At 38.8% G+C, this 24,591-nt stretch overlaps 2 protein-coding genes across 5 annotated transcripts in view; one reads left to right on the top strand and one right to left on the bottom strand.

The window, feature by feature from the left end:
- Positions 1–75: 75 nt before the first annotated feature.
- LOC137272809 (uncharacterized) lies at positions 76–6,589 on the bottom strand. The gene is made up of 2 exons (XM_067805211.1): positions 6,282–6,589; positions 76–996 (listed from the first exon to the last, which is right to left on the bottom strand). Exons 1-2 carry the CDS (start codon positions 6,377–6,379, stop codon positions 336–338), a joined length of 759 nt encoding a protein of 252 aa, XP_067661312.1. The 5' UTR covers positions 6,380–6,589; the 3' UTR covers positions 76–335.
- A 7,132-nt stretch (positions 6,590–13,721) lies between these two features.
- LOC137274155 (LIM domain only protein 7-like) overlaps positions 13,722–24,591 on the top strand; it is a 111,290-nt gene continuing 100,420 nt past the window's right edge. For all 4 annotated transcript variants that reach the window (XM_067807185.1, XM_067807186.1, XM_067807183.1 and 1 more), the window contains exon 1: positions 13,722–13,959. In XM_067807185.1, the coding sequence (XP_067663286.1) occupies positions 13,798–13,959 (162 nt within the window). In that variant the 5' untranslated portion in view covers positions 13,722–13,797. The remainder of the gene's footprint in view (positions 13,960–24,591) is intronic.

The following is a 24,591-nucleotide window of genomic DNA, read 5'->3' as shown; positions in this document are numbered from 1 at the left end:
ATAGTGTGATGACAGTCTCTTTATCAAATCTATATAAAGGATGTGTATTACTGTAGTCTAAAAGGACGATGTAGATGCAAAACGAGTTAGTTTAATAATTATGTTTTATATAGCATAAAATTAGAAACAAACGTTGAGGTTGATCATTAGTTGTTTCAGCAAAACTCAAACATGAATAACAAGACAAAGATGCTGAATGTCTCCAGTGAATGTCTTCATAACATTGTCACATAAATGTCCATAAAATTATTTTAACTTTTCAAATCTTATATACGACAAAATGTTATAGATGTCAACTTAGAATACCGACTTCTAAATGCCTCTCAAGAACCTTTTCAGATCTTGTTAGAAACTTCAAAGATTGCATCAATGAGGTCACCTTTCTTCTGTAGGGCTTGCACTGCACTGTTTCTGTCAATGTTCATCTGTTCCATCATGATGGAAATGTCTCTGTTATCAAGTCCAGTTTCATCTGCTGATTTTTCACCCAAAACCTGAAACACAGCCTTTGGCTTTGCACTCTCTCTAATTAACTCTTCTGTCATTAGTTTGCCCTTGTGAACCACTTTCATTTTTTCTAAAGGAATATGTACATGACTTGCAAATAGTTTAAGTATTTCTTGTCCTGTCCAGTCGTCCTGAATCTTTAGCTTGTGCTTCTGTTTGTTTGATTTCACAGACACCTCACAGTGAGCTTTCTCTACATGAAACACTGGTACATCATGATGATGTTGATTGTTGTGGAGGTAAGACAAATCATTTTTGTCACTGCTGGGGGAAGACTCCCCTCCAGATGCCATCAGTCTGTCAACAGCTGTGTGGAAGTCAACATGTACTGGCTTTCTATCTGCCTGGTGCAGTGATCCAGGAGTTGAGTCAATGGTTTTGCCACTTTCACTTGTAAAGATGCTTTTTTTGTCATGGCCATTGGAATCCAGCCTCCTCAAACAGATAGACTTGTGGGCTCCCCAGTCTTTGACTTGACAGGCCCGAGAACTGGAAAGAAATATTTCAGCAAATGAGACTATGAAGAGTGTGAAGAAAGTATCACTTATGCACTGGTTGGATCATCCTTGATATCTCCAGGGTATTGTTCCGATAAATTTCCACTATATCCTGGATGCATCTATGGCTTGGCCCAATGAATTTATTACCTCCCTTGGCTGGCTTTTCATCCATTCAAGTTGAGCATACCAATCACAACTCACTTTCGCTTTTTAGATTATCTAACTGATTAAACTTGGCAATACAAATGATAAAGAGGTACTCTGAAAGAGGAAGAAGAAATTCTTGCATATTTTGTATAAGTTTCAGACATATCAATTTGTATGAGTTCCCCCAAATCTCTGTTGCACTGCAAACAAACCTTCGCAGCTGCAACTGCTATCGTTGTTGACACTGGCAAGCTCGGCTGTAACGGTGGCTTAGCTGATTGGTTACTGTAAGAATGCAGAGCCAGCAGAGGGAAGTAATAAATTAATAATATTATTAGACGTAGGTGCACTCAGGGTATAGTGGGGATTTATCGGAACATATACCCTGGAGATATCAAGGATATGTTTTAACTCATCAAACCTCACAAACTGTAGTCTGTAGTGTGGCACATGATGACTTGAACAGTCAAATAGTGACATGAACTATTCCAGCAATGACATAAACTTTGCTACCATTTTGCATGTTATTTCACTATCACAAATCATATGAAATATGGTAGAGTGCAATGTTTAAAAACCTTTTGCAGGAGACATTTTGATAAAAATTGGGTGGGGGGGGGGGGGGGGGGGGGGATTTTGCATTGTGTAGTAGAGTCCTGATGATAAGATTGAGAAGCCTGTTGTGACATGGATAACAGTATAATGCAGTCTGCATAATACATAATACATAAGTATGACAAGCAGACACTCTAACCATTAGGCTTCCCCAAAGTCCTTGCACTTCACTGACATTACATCTGATAAATACAAAAATACTGACTTAAGGTCCTCTGCATTAATTTGTTAGTTTTCATGAGTCACTGTAAGCCATCAATCAGATAAACAAAATGAATAAAGATTAGCAACACTGGGATGTGATGACTTGAGTCTGATCACCGACCCCTGTAATTGCCTCTGTTGCTGAAGACGGATCTTCACAGGTGTCTTAGTCACTAACGAGGACACTAACTGTTTTTTTTACAGTTTAAACATTTATTTTATGAAAAGTACAAGTGGACTGTCAACAAGCTCAAAAGAGACCGCTCGGGAATGCAAACATACATATATGATCGACCCCTATAATTGCCTGTGTTGCTGAAGACGGATCTTGACTGGTGTCCTACGTTACTAAGGACGACATGTATATGAATCAAGTATCATGGCATGAATTACAAACAACAAGAACAATATCAAATTATTATGACATGTAGTCAAAAGACTGGACATGGTGATAAGATGCATTTATGACATCTAGCATTTAGCTTCTCTAGTAGTATAGTAGAATTATAAGTTGTAGAATATGATTTGCCTAGTAAACGGAATGACTGTTAAACCTGTATTTGATTTAGAAAATTAAATTTGATTAGTATGTAAGATTTCTATCAGTTCGTAAGTTTAGAACCCGTAGTACAAGGCTCTTATAATTCACATCCAATGTCTGACAATGTCAGGACACTAACTTACTATGCTATGTATTGACCTGAGTTGATCAAACAGAATTTTTTGCATGTTACTAGATATGTTTGTCAGCCATCAAACATGAAATGTATTTTAACATAAGCTGGAATCGAAGGATACTGGTAAGATTTCACCAAACCGACAAGGAATATATCTAACTTGATATGGCAAGTTTGTTGGGTTCAAAAAGAAGAATCACATTTGAACCATTTATTTTATCAGTTAAAAACAGCTTATATTGAATTTCATCCCGAAATTTGATTGGTTGAAAATAGATTAAATACAAAAAAAGTGTTCCTAAAATTACCATGAACATATGATGAAGAGAATCTAATTTCAAAATCCTGTTTTTAAAAGAGGTTATTCATTTTTCCAACTCAAATCAACTCAAACCCCTTTCTATTTGATGACATAAATTTCATATTAACGGGATATCTAGTCTGACATTGAAGGGAAAAGCGTCTGCATAGGTATTTATATTCTTGGGTTGTTCCAGCACAATGTATACCAGAGTTGTGAAGTGAACATACGCCTCTCCTAGTAACTCACTTTGTCACCTTACTGACAGTGTTCACAGTAACACAGAAACCTAAAACGAAAAAAAAAAAACGCCCAAAAATTATTTTGAGCATGTGTTATGGATGCATAGATTCTCATCTGCTAAATTTGAAAAAGTACCTTAAAACAACAACATATAAATAACAAATACATTTTGAAATGATTAAAGAATCTAATGAAAATTTCAAGCACAAAAGATAGGACTATGTATGTACTATTATATTTCTGCATGCACTCGTACAAAACCTACTAATACTAATACCAGCAGTGTAGTAACGATAGCCCATCCCAATGTCTAAGATGGGTGAATTTTGAGGAGGACAGGTTAAAAAAAAATGTATTCCGTCCTCATGTCAGATCACTTTTCAGATCTTGAAAGACATATTGATGACTAGATCTGTAATGTTGAAACCAGATGATGCCACTAGGAGAGATTTAACAGTCCAAGCTCTATGTGTGCATATTAAATGATAGCTTAAAATAAAACAAACCACTTTTAAGTCTTGAAATGGTGTTTTATTTATATTTGGAGGACAGGCTAGATTTTGGCAGGGATGGTACAAAACTTGACAAGCCAGTCACTGAGGACAGACTAGATTTTCTACATCTTTCCAAAACCGATACCAGTAAATATTATACTTACTACTGAGTTAAATGAATAGGCTGTCTTGTGGACACAGAATCCTCAATTGAAGCAAAAAATCTGAAAACAACTAACATTACCTGCAAGAGAAGCATTTTATGTTAAAAGGTTAACACATTGGACCATCAAGGATTACAGGAGTTATTTCCCTTTTACCATCTGCTTTGTGATAACACTGGAACATGTCAAACTTAATGAAGACTTCATGAAAAAAGTGTTTTTATTTCTCCCTCAACAGGTGCAGATGTGTCAAACACAAGCAACATTTCTTGACATGATTACTCATTAATACATTACATGATATGTACATGCACAAAAAAATAAATTTGTCTTAAAAATCAAAAGTATATTTGTGTACCATTGTGACCATAAATTGTGAATACTCACTGACATTTTGAAAGTGGTCAAATATAATGTATGTTATGATTTGGACTACGCTTTCTGAGTATATATAAAAGATTCTAGAGTGTGGTTGAGTTAGCGTTTGTGGTTGAGTCAGGCAGACAATGTAAGCCATCAAGCCCACTCAGCCACTTCTGATTCCACAGAATGGAAGTCAGACATAAATTGATAATTAATCAATTAGTACAATTTTGATTCTATGACATAACTATTTTGGAACAAGACAGTGTATAATTTTTACATAATATATACAAAATCCCAGATGAAAGTGTATGGTATTACTGATATACCGCAATATGATTTCAAATGATGTTGTCTTATATATTTCTGAGCCCAGTTACATTGGGTTCTTACATAATGTTTCAAGCATAGCCCTGGTATAAATACAAATCTACAATGACTAACATTCACAATACATATTTTCCTTCAAAATTCATTGACAAATCAGTATACTTTACACACTTTAAATTATAAAATAACTTACTATCCAGCATTATTTTGAGATTGCTGTTTACAGATCTGTAACAGTTTTAGAGCCTTTGTATGCAGAAAACGGATAAGTAATTAGTGTCACCCACTATCAAACACTGAAGCTCTCAATATTTCACAATACTTCACACTTTCCCAATACAAAAATGTGAATACACAGTCATAGAAGTTATGTACAAGTCATGTTATTTAATCTGTCAAAACTGACTAAAATGCACTGCTCTTGACAATTCACTAGTATTACAATTTGTATAAAATAAATGCAAATTCTAATTTGTTTATCATCACAAAGTGAATGTAAGACATTTCAGTCACTGTCTGTGTAGTGTTCTGCAACAGCTCTACCAGTAACCCTCACTAATCCATCCAAAGCATAGTCACTGACAGTCAAGGAACATAAGAGAGGAAAACAATCCTGCTCTTGATTAGGAGGATTTGAAGCGAGTGAAAGAGTTTACTTTCAGGCAGCTTTTAGCAATATTCCACAATATCGCAGCGGGGGACACAAGAAATGAGCTTCACACATTGTACTGTGTGGAAAATTGAACCTGAGCCTTCTTTGTGATGAGTGAACTCTTTAATCACTAGCCTACACCCGCCCTAAGGAGGATTTGGAACTCACTTCACAAACATTATTGTTCACAAGAACAGAGATTAGCAAACAAGTGTGGATCACCTCAAATTTGTGGCACCATGCATGCCTCTAGGAGTCAATAAATCGTATCTAGCCTATGACAAACAGTTGATTGTTTCAACACCAGAGTAGAACACTAGTAAAAGAATAAAAACATGCCAGTTCAAAAAACAGCGTTTGTTCATGAAATACATCTGATGCTATCATCTGTATCTGATAAGAGTATCTGATGGTACAACTGTTCTTGGCGACTCTATCTTGTAAGAAAGTATGAAGCTTTATAGATGGACTTCGATCCTTACCATATTATGAAGTGACATTTTGATATAGATCCTTTTACCGCTTGCTTGACAGCAGTTTAAAATCAAAATGTCTAAACATAACATAAAAAGCAGTTGCCATCCATAAAGAATCATACCTTTGTTATTATTTATCAACTTTGACAAGTTGGTTGACAAACATTGTATCCCAGCTGCTTGAATCAGTGCTCATGGTGTTGATCACTGGACTGTGCAGACTTGATATTTTACACACACTGCTGCCATACAGCTGGAATATTCCTGAGTGTGGCATTAAACTCACTCACTCACTCTAGAAAGGATACGTCTTTGGATAGATGAATATGACCCAGAGAGGGCTAGGCAGTAGGGAAAATAATGTGGTTCATGGACTGTCACAGTGAGACAGACTATGAGCAAACATAAGCATTTCAAACATGCCTCGGTGAGGCAAGTGGGGAAGGGGAGAGGGTAAGAGTTCCGCCCCTAATCAACGCTTGAGAAGCATTCCTTTTATCAGCATTATTTTTGGGTGTGTGTTAGGGTTAGGTTTTTGGGGTTAGGCTTAGGGTTTAGGTTAAAATTATGTCGAAGGAGCAAGCGATAATCCTTTCCTTCATACTTACCAGTAGAACACTTCCTGACACTGTACGCATCGCTTCATTACTGAAAAAACCTGACCACAACTAGCACAATACGGAACAGCCGCCATTATTGCTTCCATGGAGACGACAACGTTGCGCGCGCTGGAATGGAGCTTGACAGTGTGCGGAGCCCAAGTGAGCACTCTCCACTTTCCGAATCCTCCAAGAGTCGCATTGAGTATGATGGTTGCTTATTTGTTTGGTCGGTTCGGTTGGGTGGTTGGTTGGTTTCTTTTCCAAGCTCAGCAATATTCCAGCCATATGAATGACACGGGTGTGTCACGAATGACAAGTGTTTGTGATGACTTACCTCCCTTGTCCCGTCAGGTGCCTGTCATGTCTTTTCGGAAATCACGTCGCCCTCACCTCTTTTTTCGCGTAGCCTTTGATGAAATTATAGCCTTGGTTCAGGGTCTTGATTCGATGTCTTTATGTAAATCGTCAGCTTTTGGCTAGGGTGGTGATTCTTCGTCCATTCTATTCTGATCGATCAATTTCATGAATACTTTTACTACCATCTAGACTTTCATCTGTTTACGAGTAGCGTGTGTGCTTTATTTGATGTTTCAGTGTTACTCTGTGTATTGTACCAACATGTTATCAGGCTTATCGTTCAACGAAATAATATTCTAATACATGATTTCATGACTGATAAATGTGCTTGAGCTAGTTCAAAATGACTGACACTAAGCCATTTCATAACCCGATTTGACAGAGAGCGAGGTGTACGTGCGAAATGTCAGGGGAACATATGTCAAGTGCATTAGGAGGGGCGACACACAGCCCTTGTGTCGTTCATCATATCATTATAAAATAGAAAATAATTTAACAAAACAACATTGGTAAGCATTTTCGGAGCTGTGAATGCTCACTTGGATTCTGCTGTACGTGCAGTCATTATATATAGGTCCTCGTCTCATATAAATACTAGTATTCACATTCATACACAACGTTTCCCAAGTTTATAATCCAGCGAAGTAAGGTACTGTATCTGCAGGCTTTGTTTCTCTGACTGCAACTCATATTTTCAGCTCTTCTGGGAAGATGTCTTGGTCAAGGTGCCGGTGTGTTCTTCTCTTGGTTTTGGAACCACAGATTGTTAGAGTAACGTTGTTCGTCGTAAATGCCTATATCACTGCGTACATGTTTCAATGACTGGTCCCAAATTTGTTGCGTGGTGCTGTCCGTATATAGATCAGGCCACAGATCAGTTGAAGTTGGGCAATAATGAACTCGGGGTGACCGAGTTTAGTTTTACGCCACTCTCAGCAATATTACAGCTATATGGCGGCAGTCAATAAATAATCGAATCTGAACCAGAAAACCCAGTGATCAACAGCACGAGCATAGATCTCACACATTGGGAACCGATGACGTGTATCAACCAAGTCCAGGAACCTGACCACCCGATCCCGTTAGTCGATCGCCTCTCCGTACATAGTCTTACGACATACTGACCGTTTAAAGACCTTCGTTGGATGAAAATAGCAAATCAGGACATAATATATAGCGTTTTTTCATGTAAGACCATATCCCAAGACCATATCCTATGTGTCTCAAACACCAATACATGCACATGTATGTCATTAAAATCGGTAGTCTATGTACAATGTATCCACGTAGAGATACCAAAGTGGTTACTAGACCCTGTTGGTGAAATGTGGCACCAACTGTATGAACTGAGTTCTCCTGGATAAGAGTTCGGTCCTCTTTCACGAGGCAGTCTTTACTAAGGTTAACTTTAACTCCCATTCTTTAACATTGCAATAAGGTTTCCTAAGTGACTAAATACCGCTTTAGCGCTTCGTGAAAGGAGGTCCAGTACAAAACGGCGTGCGACTAAAAAAACTGGATCTATGACATCCATCCTTGTATATTTTCGGAAGTGAAACACGATATAGTGATGATCTTCCATACATAGAACTTAACTGCCAGATATACTGAAAACAAATTCCAAGGCACTGATGTCATACTTGCTATTCAATATGTAAGGGAGAGCCTGCATGGATATACGTGTGCAAAGCCAGACGAGCAGACAGAAGGACATATAACAAATCCTTGTCACCAAGGCTTGTTAATAGCATTCATATTTCATGAGCAACTACTTTTCAATCACAGATCTTTACCTGTACTGGTGCGAATTATCTTCTCGTGGACTGTTTCTCTGACACATTAAAACTGCGACTCCAAGAATGTGATTTCAAATGCTTTTTGAACCTCATTCTGGCAACGGTTTTAGGCGTTGACAATATATGTGAGCATATTTATTCCACCTTGTGCTGTTGTCGTGAGTTTCCCCAAGAGCAATGCTGGGCGCATGTATTGAACAACCTGTCATTGTAATTTTATCCATTTACTGATTTAAGTTCATAATGAACTTAAATATTTTGGGCAAAGGTGTACTGGATTATGTTTTATACCACTCACCTTGAACGTTAAAATTAAATTAAAACTATCGTAACTGGCTATGAACTGGGAATTGGTTAGAATGTAGAGGAGCTCAAGACTGATGACTGATCAGTGCACATTCAGCTGGGAGTGAACCACTATACGAAGTGGTATGGCATTTGTTATATCTGCACTGGCAGTTTGGATATCCTATATAATGTATTGTGACGCATGGTCTAATTATAGGATTCGGCATTCCTGCTCCCCAGCCGCCATCGAGTGTCAACAAGGGTGATATTGCAGAGGCTTCCACACTGCAGCGTTAGGGCTACAGTCGCGCAAAGCTGTTTCAGCTCAGTATGAGTTGTCCATGTCACCAGACATGCATTTTAACCACCGCACCCAGCAGGCAACCTTTTGTACTAAGAAATATTTAAAGATCAAGAACGTGATGACGTTTCATGATGACTAATTCAGTCTGCATTTGAGAAGTGCCAATTCTGTATCAGCTCGTATCTGTGAAGTGAGAAATCTGTATCAGTTCGTATCTGCATGAGAAGGGACAATTCTGTATCAGCTCGTTTTTGAGGAGAATTCTGTATCAGCTCGTATCTGAGAATGGAGAATTCTGTATCAGTTCGTATGTGACAAATCTGACAGGGATAAGTCAGTCTGTCTGAGAAAGGGCACTTGTTTGTTGTTTAACGCCGCGATATTTGCAAGCTAAGTTGCGATGGTCCCTTTACTAGTACAGGTTGCTGAAGATCAGTTCTAACCTTGCTGAAGATCAATTCAAACGTAGATCTTTGTTTTTGATTGTAGGCAGTCTGGTACCTCTCTCATATCTTTGAAGAATTTCGGGTTACGTCCCTTTGTAGGTGCTCCCTTTCGAAAAAGGTGAAAAGAGGTCTTTTAAGTCACAGAAGGTGGGACTGTTTCAAGTACTTGTTAAACGTGTCGCCTCATCTCTGTCGTGTTCCGGGTTGTTCGCGAAAGCAGCAAAAAGGTGCCTTTAGAACCTTATTTATATCCGTAGGAGCTGTACAGAACGGAATAATACTTCATAATCTCATTATCATGCGCATGTTTGTACCAAGAAGAGGACAGTTGTAACACACAACCTTATTGGTTCACTGGTACATTACGTGAACAATACCGGTGATAAACACAACCTTAGGGAGCCCCCGTATTGGTCTCTGGCACGTCCGTTCGTATAATGCGTGAACACTACCGATGATTGAACACAACCCCGGGGAACTCCTGTATTGGTCACGGGCATGTTTGGTGGTGTATAACGTGAACAATACCGGTGACAGAACACAACCTCGGGGAGCTCATGTATTGGTCACGGGCACGTTCGTTGGTATGTAACGTGAACAATACCGATGATAAAACACAACCTTACGGAGCTCCTGTATTGGTCACGGGCACATTCATTGATATATAGAGTGAACACAACCTTATGGAGCTCCTGTATTGGTTATCAAAGTCGGGGACTGTTCACAAGTACTTTTCACAAGGAAAGACTCACTCCAACGAATGATGTTACTATTGACCTTCATATTGGCGACTTTCTGAAAGTCAAAAAACAGGATTGTTGCATAGGACTGATGAGCTGAAAGATATATATTTACATGTATATTGTGAGGAAGTGATATGGCCGTGTCTGCTTCACCAAGACAGGCTGCCATAGTCAAACTGGAGAGAATGCAAGACATGCGACGTTGACTGCTTTAGAAACTTTAAATTAATGGCCCCAGGCATTCCATTGCAATGGGCGAGAGAGCAATGTGGCGATAGTCAACAACAGTTAGTATTCCTACAGTAGGAATGATATGGAACCCAATGGAAGTCAAGAGATGGCTGATACTTTGATTTCTTGCTCAGTATGATCATACATTTGTCTGGTGTGCGCAAGAGGTTTTCTTTGTAGGTGCACATGTACAGGATAAATATTCCAGATGAACGCAATTTTGTTATGTTGGGTCAAGTGTTGATTTTATTACACCAGATATAATTAACATTGTGTTTTAATAAGCTACCGCATGCACGTATACTGCTGCAGGGTGTCTGGAGGAACCAGCCATGAGTCTTCGCCATTGATCAGATGAGGCGACTTAATTACAAGTCAGCGTTGTATGTTACAGCACCACATTGATTAATATCATAGGCTATGTTCGATGATATTGCTACAGTTTGAAGTTACTATTACGAGTGACCGTACATGTAACTCCGGATGGTATGGACAACTGTCACTGCACGTGTATTTCAAGCAAGCACATACTGCTACGTTATGTTTGAAGAAAGCCGCTCGCCTCCATCCCTTGTGGAACGGTTGACAAGACAAAGCGCTTTGTTTCAAAACAATATTCCTTTTAAAGACAAAACCCCAAACCTCCCCAAACGAATAAAGACCTTATTGTCTGTGCGCGCGTGTGCGTGCGTGCGTGCTTGTGGATGGGTGCTTTTTTGTATCGGTTTGACATATTACTACTGAACTATATCATGGTGATAGTGGCTGCATGATATACCATAATATACCCCGTCGACTGTTTGACAGGGTTTGGCAAGTTGTGGTATATTGATCGCCCAAGGGCTACATGTGTATCATATCAATCACTGACATGACCTCCAATGTTATACACGTAGTTAACATTTTTGCCTGGGTATAAATTGATTCCCCCCTAATCTTCACCAGGTATGCTGTGAGCGTGCCTGAAGACATCCTGTGATTACACAGAAATGCTCATAATATGCCAATGTAATTAGCCCGTCGGCTACACCCAGCTCGCTCGACCTGGTGGAGGGTCAATTTGAGCATGTGCCTCAGGCAGATCTAGGTCGCATCTGTGATAACTCACACATGATGGTCCAAGGCGGATGTTTTCAGATTAGTATTTAGTCAGCTAGATAGAATTTACGTTACAGGTATGCTGAACTGGTAGAATCACATTATGTCATGTGTTACGCTCGGTAGCGGTGAGGTTGTTCAAATGTTCACAAGGTTACCAGGCGTCCATTGTGGTATCGGATGTCCAATAGCTATTGTCTGATGTTAACAGAGAACATCTATGCGGAAATGGACACCCAGCGATAGCGCAGGATCGTATGTCTGTACCAGAGACCAACTAGAGAAACAACAGACCTGCTACCCTTGACATTCAACTTGGAATATAATATCATCCAGTCGTATCAAAATTAGACTTGCATTAGTCTGTACGGCAAAAATGAATAGTTTAAAAGATCTTCTAAAAATTTAATATAGAACAGACTGGGGGTGGGGGGCTTATTTATTGTTTTCATACCTATACTTAGCCTTTCGAAGGATAGAATTACATGTGTACTATGCATCCATAGGGTCACTATTCCGTACAGCCTTGGAGCAGGGTTATATCAGAATGTACACCAAGACTGTGCACTACTTGTGAAACGCGGTTAAAGCTGTTTCTCTCTTATTACGTAGCACAAAATTAGGGTCTTGTATAAGACCACATAGTTAAAAACTAACCAAAACTTAAATCGCACAATTTATGCGGACAAATTACTCTAACCAGCAACATGTTTGCTCTTGTCATTTATGTGTAATCCTATGCTATGTTTGGGTAGAGGTGGGACACGAGTGGGTCGCCTATCATAGCCTGCACTTACACACCCAAGTTTGTTTTTAGCGTTGTCCTATCTCTGGTTGTTCACCCACTAGTGAATTTGCCCTCATATAAATGGCCTAATATATCATGAAAAACAAACACAGACATGAAGCTTTACCATCCGAAGTTTAATAGTTCAGAAGAAATTTATATATATTCTTTTGTATACACGAACGTCGCATCATTGTCACCTTTTACATGTTATAAAATCATATAATTACTGTTTTTACTAATTACTAATTTTAAAAAAAGATACCTATACAACAACCAGGAATTACATCAAAGTTCGCCCTTCAATTCATGGCTAGATATCTGTAGGGGCTTATTGCGTGCACCCACCCCGGAGGTCTGTTCAGGAGGCGGGTAACTGGATCGAGCAGTCGGTGAGTTGGTTCATAAACCAGTCAAGATTACTGGGTTGTTTCGTCCACATTCTATGCACTTACAGTTGTAAAAAAAAAAAATTAATTGAAAGATAAGATACAGACGTAATTGTTCAGCTTCAAGGTTATGTTGAAGTGACTAATATTTTAATTTTGATACTACAGGTAATAAATTTGTCTGCTTTGTCTTTTTCCAATAAAGAAAGTGAAATGGGCTAAAACAGATTCCGGACAATCACTAGAACTGATGAAAATTCAGTACGTGTATATTAAAATGCAGCCACAGAAATCATCTAAATAAAAAAATATACATTTAAGAAAATGGCCCCTATATAAAAAAAAACAAAACAATTCCTAACTGAGCCCTAGAGCTGAGGCTGTCAAGACTTGACCACACATTCCCATCGACCTGCGATGGACTGGTGTATTTTCTGGGGTCAGGGAGAGATATACTGTATAACCGGAGGCACTGGCCGTGTTATCTATAGGCAGTTCTGTACCAGTTTTACACACCCATCCTTATACATGCCATTCAGTAGGTCTACTGAAATGCCTCTTTCGATTCCAATCGGATCGTAGAGTTTCAATGACAGGCTAACTGTCTCTGGAGGACCGACGCACTGAAGTCAATGGTCACTGCACAAACTGGTAATCTGCAACACCTGGTTTTATAGTGTCCTTTCGCTCTTTGGACTAGAGGTAAGGGGTCATAAACATAATCATATATAACAAACACCGACTTTATGATGTGAACGCCCCTACTTTCGACGGGTTCAGCTTGATCACGTGACACGTGACTTCTCGCACTGGACCGTGTCAGGCCGAGTGGGGAAGTGAGTGTTGTAGTGATGTTTTCAAAATCTGCACAGGAGAAAGTTATTTGTAGATGACACGTGCCAGTGAGAGGTGCAGATTCATTGAGGATATACCTATGTGACAGTCCCGGTGTCACATCGTCGTTGAGGGGAGTAATACATGTTGTCAATCAACGCTTACTAAATTTTCGCCGAAATTCTGACACCTGCGGGCTGTGTTTTGGTGTTGATCAAGGCTAGCCATTGGCCAGGGCTTGGCCGTCTTATGCCCTCTCTCTGTCAGACCCAACCCAGTGGATTTACGCGCGGCGAAACAATGGCCGAGGACACACCGGATAACGATGCATGGGATGCAAAATTTCTCGAGGACGAAGAGATGGATTTTTTTACGGAATTGGCCCTTCACGAAACAGAGAGATGGATTCAGGTAACTTACTGTCAATATATACCACACGAGAAGACCACTGTCAGTGTTACATAGATCTATATTTATTTAGATGCAGGGTATTGTTTGCAGATTTAATGATTTGCTAACCAGTTGCGATCAGAACGTGCCTTACGTATTATATATGGAGGTAGACTCGCTCGGCACTTGAAGACCACAAACTGGAGGTAAATCATTGTTGCCATCCCAGGCAAAAACCCTCTTGATTTGAATATCATCATGGACGTTGGATATAAACAACACAACATGTAAGACACTACAACTTGAACTTTTATAACAAAATATATAGTGTGTTCAGATGTGAAGAAGTTTGGTCCCATCTTGATTGGATCCAACAGCTCTCCCATTTCCACCATAGACTGTGGCACATATCCCAGTGGTACTTCCCCAACGTCCCATTCTCAACGGCATTCCACCGTAATCTACCCGTTCAGATCAATCATCAGTAACCCATGCTTGTCATAAGAGGCCATCAACAAACAGAATTTGGTGGTCACACTTGCTGACATGATTGAATCCAAATTGTGTAGATTGATGCTCATGCTGCTGATCACTGGATTGTGTAGTCCACACTTAATTATTAACAATTTGTTACCAGATTGCTGAATGCACTGTGAAAGCTAAATGACTTTACTCACTCTATCATGTCACATTACCCAGTGGTAATCCACTGTAATCTGTATCACATATCCCAGTGGTATTCACCATTATCTGTGTCACACATCCAAGTGGAATTCCATTGTAATCTATGTCACATTTCCCAATAGTATTCCACTGTGTGACAGATCCCAATGGTATTCCATTGTAATCTGCCACAAATCCTAATGGTATACCACCATAGTCTGTGACACATATCCTGATGATATTCTGCTGTAATCTGTCACAACTCCTAATGGTATTCCTCCATAGTCTGTGTCACACATCCCAATGATATTCCATCATAATCTTTGTGACAAATCCCAATGGTATTCCACCATATTCTGTGTCACAGATCCCAGTGGTATTCCACCATGGTCTGTGACGCATATCCCAATGGTATTCCACCATAGTCTGTGACATATCCTGATGATATACCACCGTAATCTGTCACAACTTCTAATAGTATTCCTCCATAGTCTGTGTCACAGATCCCAATGGTATTCCATCATAATCTGTATCACAAACCCCGATGGTATTCCACCATAGTCTGTATCACATATCCAAGTGGTGTTCCACCATAGTCAGTATCGCATATCCCAGTGGTATTATACCATAGTCTGTGTTACAGATCCCAATGCAACATTTGTCATATTTGGGATTTCACTTTCTTAGTAAAGTACAGATTCTAGTACTTTTTTTGGTTGAGTCCCACCCGGGATTCGAACCCAAACCCTCAGAGTCAGGCACCTAATCGCCAGCACACAAAGTCAGCCGCTTAGCCCGCTCAGCCACCGTGACTTCCACAAAAATGAAAGTCGGACAACTGGTAGTCTAGACTGCGTACTTTGTGTACCCCTCTGGTGAGTGTAAATTGGGACGGCTCCCACAGCCGAAAGCTATGATTACACAATGCCATTTAGAAAGTGGTCAAATGCAACATATGTCATATTTGGGATTTCACCTTCGTAGTAAAGTACAGACTCTAGTACCCTTTTTGGAGTCCCATCCGGGATTCGAACACACACCCTCAGAGTCAGGCACCTAATCACCAGTACACAAAGTCACAGCCACCACGACTTCCACAAAAATGAAAGTCGGACAACTGGTAGTCTCGACTGCTTACTTTATGTACCCCTCTGATGAGTGTAAATTGGCACAGTTCCCACGGCCGAAAGCTATGATTACAGGATGCCATTTAGAAAGTGGTCAAATGCAACATATGTCATATTTGAGATTTCACTTTCTTAGTAAAGTACAGACTCTAGTACTTTCTTTGGTTGAGTCCCATCCGGGATTCGAACCCAAACCCTCAGAGTCAGGCACCTAATCGCCAGCACACAAAGTCAGCCGCCTAGCTCGCTCAGCCACCGCGACTTCCACAAAAATGAAAGTCGGACAGCTGGTAGTCTAGACTGTGTACTTTGTGTACTTTGGTTCAAATCCCGGATGGGACTCAACCAAAGAAAGTACTAGAATCTGCACTTTACTAAGAAAGTGAAATCCCAAATATGATATATGTTGCATTTGACCACTTTCTAAATGGCATCGTGTAATCATAGATCCCAACGGTATTCAAACCATAGTCTGTGTGACAGATCCCAGTGGTATTCTTCCATAGTCTGTGTGAGAGATCCCAGTGGTATTCTTCCATAGTCTGTGTCACAGATCCCAGTGGTAATCCATAAAAGTGCCAATGGTATTCAACTGTAGTCTGTGTCACAGATGCCGACAGCAACCCACCGTAGTCTGTGGCACACATCCCAGTGTTATTCTTCCATTGTCTGTATCATTTATGCCAATGGTATTCCACTGTTTCTGTGTCACAGATCCCCATGGTATTGCACCATAGTCTGTGTCACAGATCCCAATGGTATTCCACTGTATACTCCCAGGTCCCAGTGGTATTCCACTGTTTCTGTGTCACAGATTCCAGTGGTATTCCACTTTAGTCTGTGTGACAGATGCCAGTGGTATTCTGCTGTAGTCTGTGTCACAGATCCCAGTGGTATTACACTGTTTCTGTGTCACAGATTCCAATGGTATTCCACTGTTTCTGTGTCACAGATTCCATTGGTATTTGACTGTTTGTATGTCACATATCCCAATAGTTTTCCACCATAGTCTCTGTCACAGATCCCCGTGGTATTCTACTATTTCTATGTCACAGGTATTTCACCATGATTTGCAGCAATTCTTTGAAATATCAGTTTACTACTGGAGACGAATTTGCATAAAAGAAAGCAGAACAATGTCAAGAGAAGAAATAGATTATGTCAAGTAAAGACCAGTGTTTGCCCTAGACATGAAAATTTAGGAGTCATCATGACTCTTGGTGTCATGAGAAGGAGTCATGAACATGTTTTGGGGAATCAATGTCAGTATGGAACTTTCATCAAGACATCAATTGCGATTGTTTAATAATGACAAAAACAAGGTAAGGCAGGTAAGATATTTAATCAGCACTGGGGAGTTAACTGGCAAACAATAAATTAAGTAGTTAACAGCAGATTACAAATTTAGGTTATATGAACTTACGGTCAGTAGCATTGCGTCAACAAAGTTTTAAAACTTCACTGTGTATTTGAGATAATTTGTGCGTTAAATACGCAGGTTTCCAGTATCAGGGCAAACACTGAAGATTGCTTTAATTAGTTTAAAATATGTTGAAGGTCAAAGATAGATTACTGGTACATGTTATGTTTTTACCTTGTGTGATGAGGGCCAAAATACTGGGAAAATGTTCTCTAGTGTTTTAGTAACTTTTACTGTTACACTTCTGTTTCCTCCAGAATATCCTTGCTATAACTGTAAAAGACAAGTTGAGGCAAGTAGGCGAGAGGGAACTCAAACAAGAGGGATTTGATTGACATGCTTGACTTCTGACACATTTTCAAAATATTGCCTCAATTTGTGTGGCCTGAATAGGTAACATTTCCTTTATGTGATGGTAATAACATCGGCAAGAAGTTTCATTCATATAACTAGATCTTGAAGTGGATAATCCAGGGCTTCTAGTGAAAAGACCCTGTTGGTCAAAGACTCCATTGTGTACAATAATTCTGAGTAGCTGCTCAACTACAAACTAGCACTACAAAAGATTTTGGTAAATTATCCAAATAATTTTGAGTTGCTTGCTACACATAATGAATACGAGTGAGTATATAGCCAGTGTAACTCTTCGATGCTGGTCCTCACATTAACCTTTTGTTTTGATCAGATATGTCATTGTACCCAGAGCTCCAGATTTAGCTCATGTGGGTCTCTGTATTTTTTGAGAGTGGGTATTATGAATGTCTAGTGGGTATTTCATTGTCCTTTACCTACTGCTTTCAAATATGTGGGTAATTACTGCCTTATGTCATAACTAATCAAAACAAGATTAAATGTAATGGAAATTATTTAAGAAAAAATCACTCATCCTGTACCAAGAGCACAACACTAGTCCTATACTAACAGCACAACTTGATAACAATCGGTATAAGTATTTTGTACACATATGATTAAGTTTTTTGCATATCAACAATTTAAATGCATAATGATAGGGATGCAATAATTATTTTTCAATGTGTAGTGGAAATTTTCTGTGTGCATTTTACCGGGATATTCAGCTTACCTGGGCCGCTGACCTCAATGAGGCAGTGTTCAATGATGGCTTGTTCTGGCAGTAGGCAGCCCTGATTAAACGTGATATAGCCATCAGCGTATCCGTCCATCTCTCCACTGTTTCTGCTATTCAGATGTAAACAGTTCTAACTTGGCATTCACATCGGTCAAGTGGTGAACTTGTGCCTTGTGTTGATTTTGGCTGTAAATTTATATATATTACTTTCTCATGACCACTTGGATATTTCTCAAAGTGGAGGGTAACTCCACAAGTGGTTCAGTATTTCTTGATGCAAAATGCTCCACTGATGACACTGGTGGTTCAATATTTCTTGATGCAACTTGCCACAGTGATGACACTGGTGGTTCAGTATTTCTTGATGCAACTTGCCACAGTGATGACACTGGTGGTTCAATATTTCATGATGCAACTTGCCACAGTGATGACACTGGTGGTTCAATATTTCTTGATGCAAAATGCTACACTGATGACACTGGTGGTTCAATATTTCTTGATGCAAAATGCTACACTGATGACACTGGTGGTTCAATATTTCTTGATGCAAAATGCTACACTGTTGACACTGGTGGTTCAATATTTCTTGATGCAAAATGCTACACTGATGACACTGGTGGTTCAATATTTCTTGATGCAAAATGCTACACTGATGACACTGGTGGTTCAATATTTCTTGATGCAACTTGCCACAGTGATGACACAAGTTGTATACTGATGCCTTTTAATGCTTTGTGATGATAAGTTTATTTTTCCTATTTTCATTTCTGTTTCTGAATTGCAGCAGATTGGGGTATGTGTCATCTGCTCATGATTCCTGGTTTTGAGGTGTGCTGTGTCATGATCAGATCATAGCCCAAATGATATCATCTGGAACATTATGTGTGAAAACAAAGTGGTCTGAAAGCTTTGAATAGTACTGGAATATGTAATTCAAGTCAGCGTTCAAACATTGCAGGAGATACAGTGGTCAGTTAGCAACACTCGTCCTTTTTGTGTAAGTCATATAAATGCAAATATACTTGGAAAGTTACACGCATTGATGAGTCAATTATAAGATAATCAGACTACATGTATTAGATTTGTACTAAATTTTAGACGTTTTTTATGGTGATGCCATGACTGCCTCAAAAACATGCACACAGATGACTGTATTCAGTCAACGCATGAATGGAAAACATAAACACAAGTTGAAACATGCTGACTTTTAGATTGAATTGAATGTAAATTATGAGATCCCAGTCCTCAGTGTGGTCAACAGTATTTGTGTTTGAAGCATCCCCAGCTTGACTGACTTAATGATTCCATAATTAGTTTGATCATTTTTGTCCATTCTGTGAATAAATGTTGGGTAAATGTACACCATTGGTCTATTGCTTGAGGTACCAGTTACCTTACCCTAACAACTAGTCTTTGAAGTAAATGTATCTTACAGAAATAAAAGCTCATAGTAAAAGTAATAAAGGATACTGAAAAGGAACCCTGAGACTTTCTTCATTTCCTAAAGCTGAGGAAATCTAGACTTAACACATTTTATGGATTTGTGTGGTCTGTATTACAGACAACAAATACTTGGGACATCCTTTTTGATATGTGATGAACCTTGAAAGTATTTAGTTTGAGTGCTTTACCTTTGAACACCTGGCCATAGAACACTGTTGCTAGTTATTTGACATGCAGCTGTATCAGTATCACACTAATGTTTGCTGGGAATATTGCTGGCAGTCAGTCACTGGCCCAGGACAGGTTGACAGGTGAAACCTGGCTGTCAATATTTGCTGGTGTGTGTGAACATGTTGGCAAAAATGGTTTGCAGTTATGGATTAGCCCTTTTTCGCATTTCTTTGTCTTTCAGAAAAAGAATTTATTTTGGGCTTAATACAACATGTGACATTTCATATGGAATGTGACCTGTTTGTCCATACTTTGTAATATACAGTCTAAGTAACTTAGTCTCCGTATTATTCGTTACACTCCTACACTGAGTCTAAGAAACTCTTGTAGGAGGTTGCATTAGGTAACCTTTGGGTGCCATGTCCAGACAAATGCGAGACTGACGAACAGATTTAACCAATCAGTCAACAGCTACTATTTGGCGGGACTTACAAAATTTCCCGGTGATTGACACTGATCTCTCAACAAATGAAAATGTGCATAAAACACAGATATGTTTGACATATATATACTTTGGGTTTTCCTTTGACATGGTTACCATAACAGTTTACTCACTTTTGTGGCATGCTCTGTGTACATCACCTGGAAGCAATCGTATTGAAAATAGCTTTCAGAATTGTTGAGGTACAAACATTTTCAAGGTGAAAGTTCAAACGGTATATAGGAATCTCAACTTTGGAGATTTGGTAAGCTGTGTTCTGATTGGTCAGTCTCAAGGGTTACCTCCTACGAGGGTTTGTTAAACTCAGTGTAGGAGTGTAGCGAATAATACAGAGACTAAGTTTACTTAGTCTGTAGTAATAAATGCCATGATATTGCTACACTGTATTATTTGGTTTGTGTATAGTTATAAAAGTTGTCAAATCAAAAACACTGCATGTCAGAAAGAGGCAACATGTGTTTATTATCCTGGTGGGGATTTGTGATATAGTCAATGCTTCCATGTACTCTGTCCTTCCATTTGTTTGTCCATTTGTCCATCCTTAATTTTGTTCAGTCTCTTCACCAAAATTTTTAGATATGGCAAACAAAACCTGAAAAAGTGTTTTTTGCTATTTACTTAATTCCAGCTTTTAAATTTTGTTTGATTTTCGTGGACTTAGTCTCAAGAAGGAGTGGGTTTCGTTTCTGGGGAACATCTCAAAGATTGCTGAATATTTATCAACAAAACTTTGCAGATATATCAAATTGATCTGGCTTGAGATGAATTTTACAAGTTTTTGTCACTACAACATTTCTGTAAGCTGAAATTGATGGAAGTGATGGATTTGGGAGCTTTTCTTTATTATTCAAAAACAATACTTATTATTTCTCTAGAAGGTAGAAGGTTCATAAATACTGAAAACTGGAACAAAACTGGTAGGATGTGTTAACAGTGAAGCATAATCTTAACTGATGTATCTACAATTAAATACGTACGGCATAAAGTTTTGGAAATATGATTATAAAATTATGTTTGTGTACCCCTTTCATGAAACCCACATGTTACTCAGGTGTTTGTGCATTTTAGACACAAAAATATGCTCTTGAGATGAGTCATTTATTTACATAAAATCTTGAAGTCAAAAGATGATGGATGAATTAAAAGGTGAAATTTTAACTTGTCCTGCTACACACTTTCATCTTTCTTTTTTTGTAAGCCTGGTGGACAGAAGGTCCAAACAAATCCAAATGTTCATATGAATGTCACCACTTGGAAATGTTGGCTAGCCATGAACCACGTGTAGCATGCAAAAAGCAGAGGGAAGAGCTGCACTGCCAGTGACTGTCTCTCATAGTGCCAAATCAAGACACAATCGTAATAAGTCAAATAAGGACTTTAATCAGACCATATGATGGTTTTTGATAGTCAAATAAATTACTGTGACATGTCAGATTAAGACATATTGGTACACATAGTGCCCTTGAAATTATTTCATAGGTTTATGTTTCTGTCAGTGAAAATACATGAACTTTGATTTTTTTGTTGAGTTATTTTACAGCTGCTGAACACCTGGTGTGGGAACTCATTGACCCAAACATCCCCCATTCATCACCATGGTCACCACCTAGAGCATTAGGTCACACCTCAGTGGTCTCATTTGACCTGAGCATCTGTGACCTAAGCCTGTGTGACCTAACCTTGTATGACATGACTGACTGACATATCATGAAAACACCTCTTCATTTTAATGCATTTAGGCTGTTTAAGTGAAATTAACTGAGGCCAAATTAAGAAAATGTTGTGGCTCTGATTACGTTTCTAAAATTTAGGGTAGGTAGTTTTGGTTTTGGGGTTTTTTTTTTAAAATTTATTTAGAGGTAAATGGTTTATTCAATGAAGCTTGAGGCCATTATGTGGACTTTTTCTCAATCAGAATGACCAGTGTCTGTCGGCGCTGGGAAAAAAAGGTATCTAAAGCTCAGTAAAAGCTTATTTTATTCATACTGCTTGAAAAAACATCGGGTTAGCACTAGAATTCAAGGGTTCATCAAGTAATCTGATTTGCAACAATTTTTTTAGGCCTAATGTGTATATTCTAGCTGTGACATATAACCTCAGCAGTCACTAATACATGTGGCATAAGTCTCCAATAGATTGCAGTGGAAAAGCATATCATACCTTGTGAGTACATCTTAAACAGTCACTAAATGGTGCTTGAAAAAAAGGGTGAAATGACTGCTCATCTGTGAAGTGTAGAGAGGTAACTGACACAGACTTTCCAGGCCAAGGCCATACTGTTCATTGCCCATATCCAGAATAAGATCGCTACATATCCCCATGATAGGAATGAAAAGATAAGTCATGGTTTGAATACCCTTTGTTCAAGTGTTTTCAGTGTTGTGGAAAGGAAAATTGACATCAGAATCTGAATAAATCTGTCTTTTCACATGATGGTGTGAAGTCAGTTGCTGGCAAGCTGTTGATCGGTATGCATATTCATTATATTTGAGTATGACGAACTGCAGATGGAAATAGTACCTTCAGTCCTCTCATTTTGGGCACTTTTTTCCAAAAGAAAATTTTTTCTATGCCTAGTCAGAAAAAATATGAGTCCCTAACCTGTCATATGCTGTGAAAAAGATACTGACATAAAACTTGGAATGAATCCATGGACAAGAAATATATCTTGGTGCTCTGTTTTTGAGTTGGAGTTTAATCCTTTGTAAGGATGAGGGATTGTTTGAAAAAACCCTAGTCATCTCTAGTATCCTGAATAACCCTTATTTTGATGATAGGCCCGGGGATCAGTATGACTAGTTGTTATTCTCATAGTCTCTCATGGCTTTGCATTGTCTGTCATACAGGTCTTGGTGCAAATATATCCACGAAAGTCCATGTAAGTCTAGAAAAAGTGATTAGTCTAGTTTTCCACAGCTTCTGAAAATGAAGAAAGTTTTAAGGCTCCTTTTTAAATTATTTCATTTTTTAACTATGAGCTTTATTTTCTATAAAATATATTCATTTCAGAGACAAGTTGTTAGTCTATTCTTTGCATGGCTACAGCCTCTGTAAGTCCTGGACATAATTAGACTAACAACTACTCTCTGAAATGAATGTATTTTACTGAAAAAAGTTCATAGTAAAAAAGAATAATATGAAATGGAGACCTGAGACTTCCTTCATTTTCTGAAGCTAAGGAAATGTTGGCTTGTAGCATTTTCTAGACTTGTGTGGGCTTACTTGGATATATTTGCCTCAGGCTCTGTATGGCAGACTAGGACATAATGTTTGTGACAGTTTCTGGTCAGATTGTGAGGTGGGAGTTCAAATTTTACTCACTTTTCACTACATGTCTAATTGTCCAATAAGGACACATCACATATACGTGAATGACCAGCCCCGCAAAGGCCACTACACATATTGTTCAGTTTTCGATCAGTGTTGATTGCGTGCTCCCTTTTTCTCCTGGAAAAGTTACATTTCTTCAGCTGTGGACAAATATTCATTTGGCTCCAAAGCAGTGCCCCAGAAGGAATGAGACATTTGATGTGAGAATTGGAAACAGAATTAAGTATATACTCTGTCACCTCAGTAAGATTTTCATATGAGGCTGTAAGTTTCCAGACAATATCAATTTTGCTGAGATTAGTCAGTTCAATAAAATGTGGTCTCAATGCAATATTTTTAATAATAACTAAACTATTTTGAAGTAAAATATATATTAAAAGTGTACTTTATATGCGATATTTGCTGAATGACATGGAACACCTGCAGAAACATTGCTTTGCAGCCCTGTATCATAATGGTTTTCCCAGTTGGTAGCTACAAAACAAACTTCGGAGCCTGAACAGGGAGATGGTCACATCGAGACTCAGAACTGTATATGCTTGGTTTGGAGATTCATGGACAAACTTGTACACATTTATTCAGAAACTAACATCAAACTGTGTGATGCTGCCACCATGGCAAAATCTAATTGAACATGCAAACTGACTTGTTTGTGATGTGCGGGTCCACCTTGGTCACATCAAACATTCCTCAGGTCCACACAACTGACCATGCTAGGTGTTTGTTCTCTTCACTGTAGCCTTCTCTTTGTGTTCAGGACAAAGCACTGGACATATGCTGATGTATAATCCGAAAACTGGCCATCTCCAGATGACGTAATTAGCGAGGTGTTAAAATCCACTGTCAGAAATGGGACATACGGAAATCACACTGCCAGAATTGGGACAGCTACCATCACTAATTGGGACTA

This window comes from Haliotis asinina, chromosome 2 (genome assembly GCF_037392515.1).
Source record: "Haliotis asinina isolate JCU_RB_2024 chromosome 2, JCU_Hal_asi_v2, whole genome shotgun sequence".
Taxonomy (NCBI): domain Eukaryota; kingdom Metazoa; phylum Mollusca; class Gastropoda; order Lepetellida; family Haliotidae; genus Haliotis; species Haliotis asinina.
This window is presented reverse-complemented; position numbering and strand designations above follow the sequence as displayed.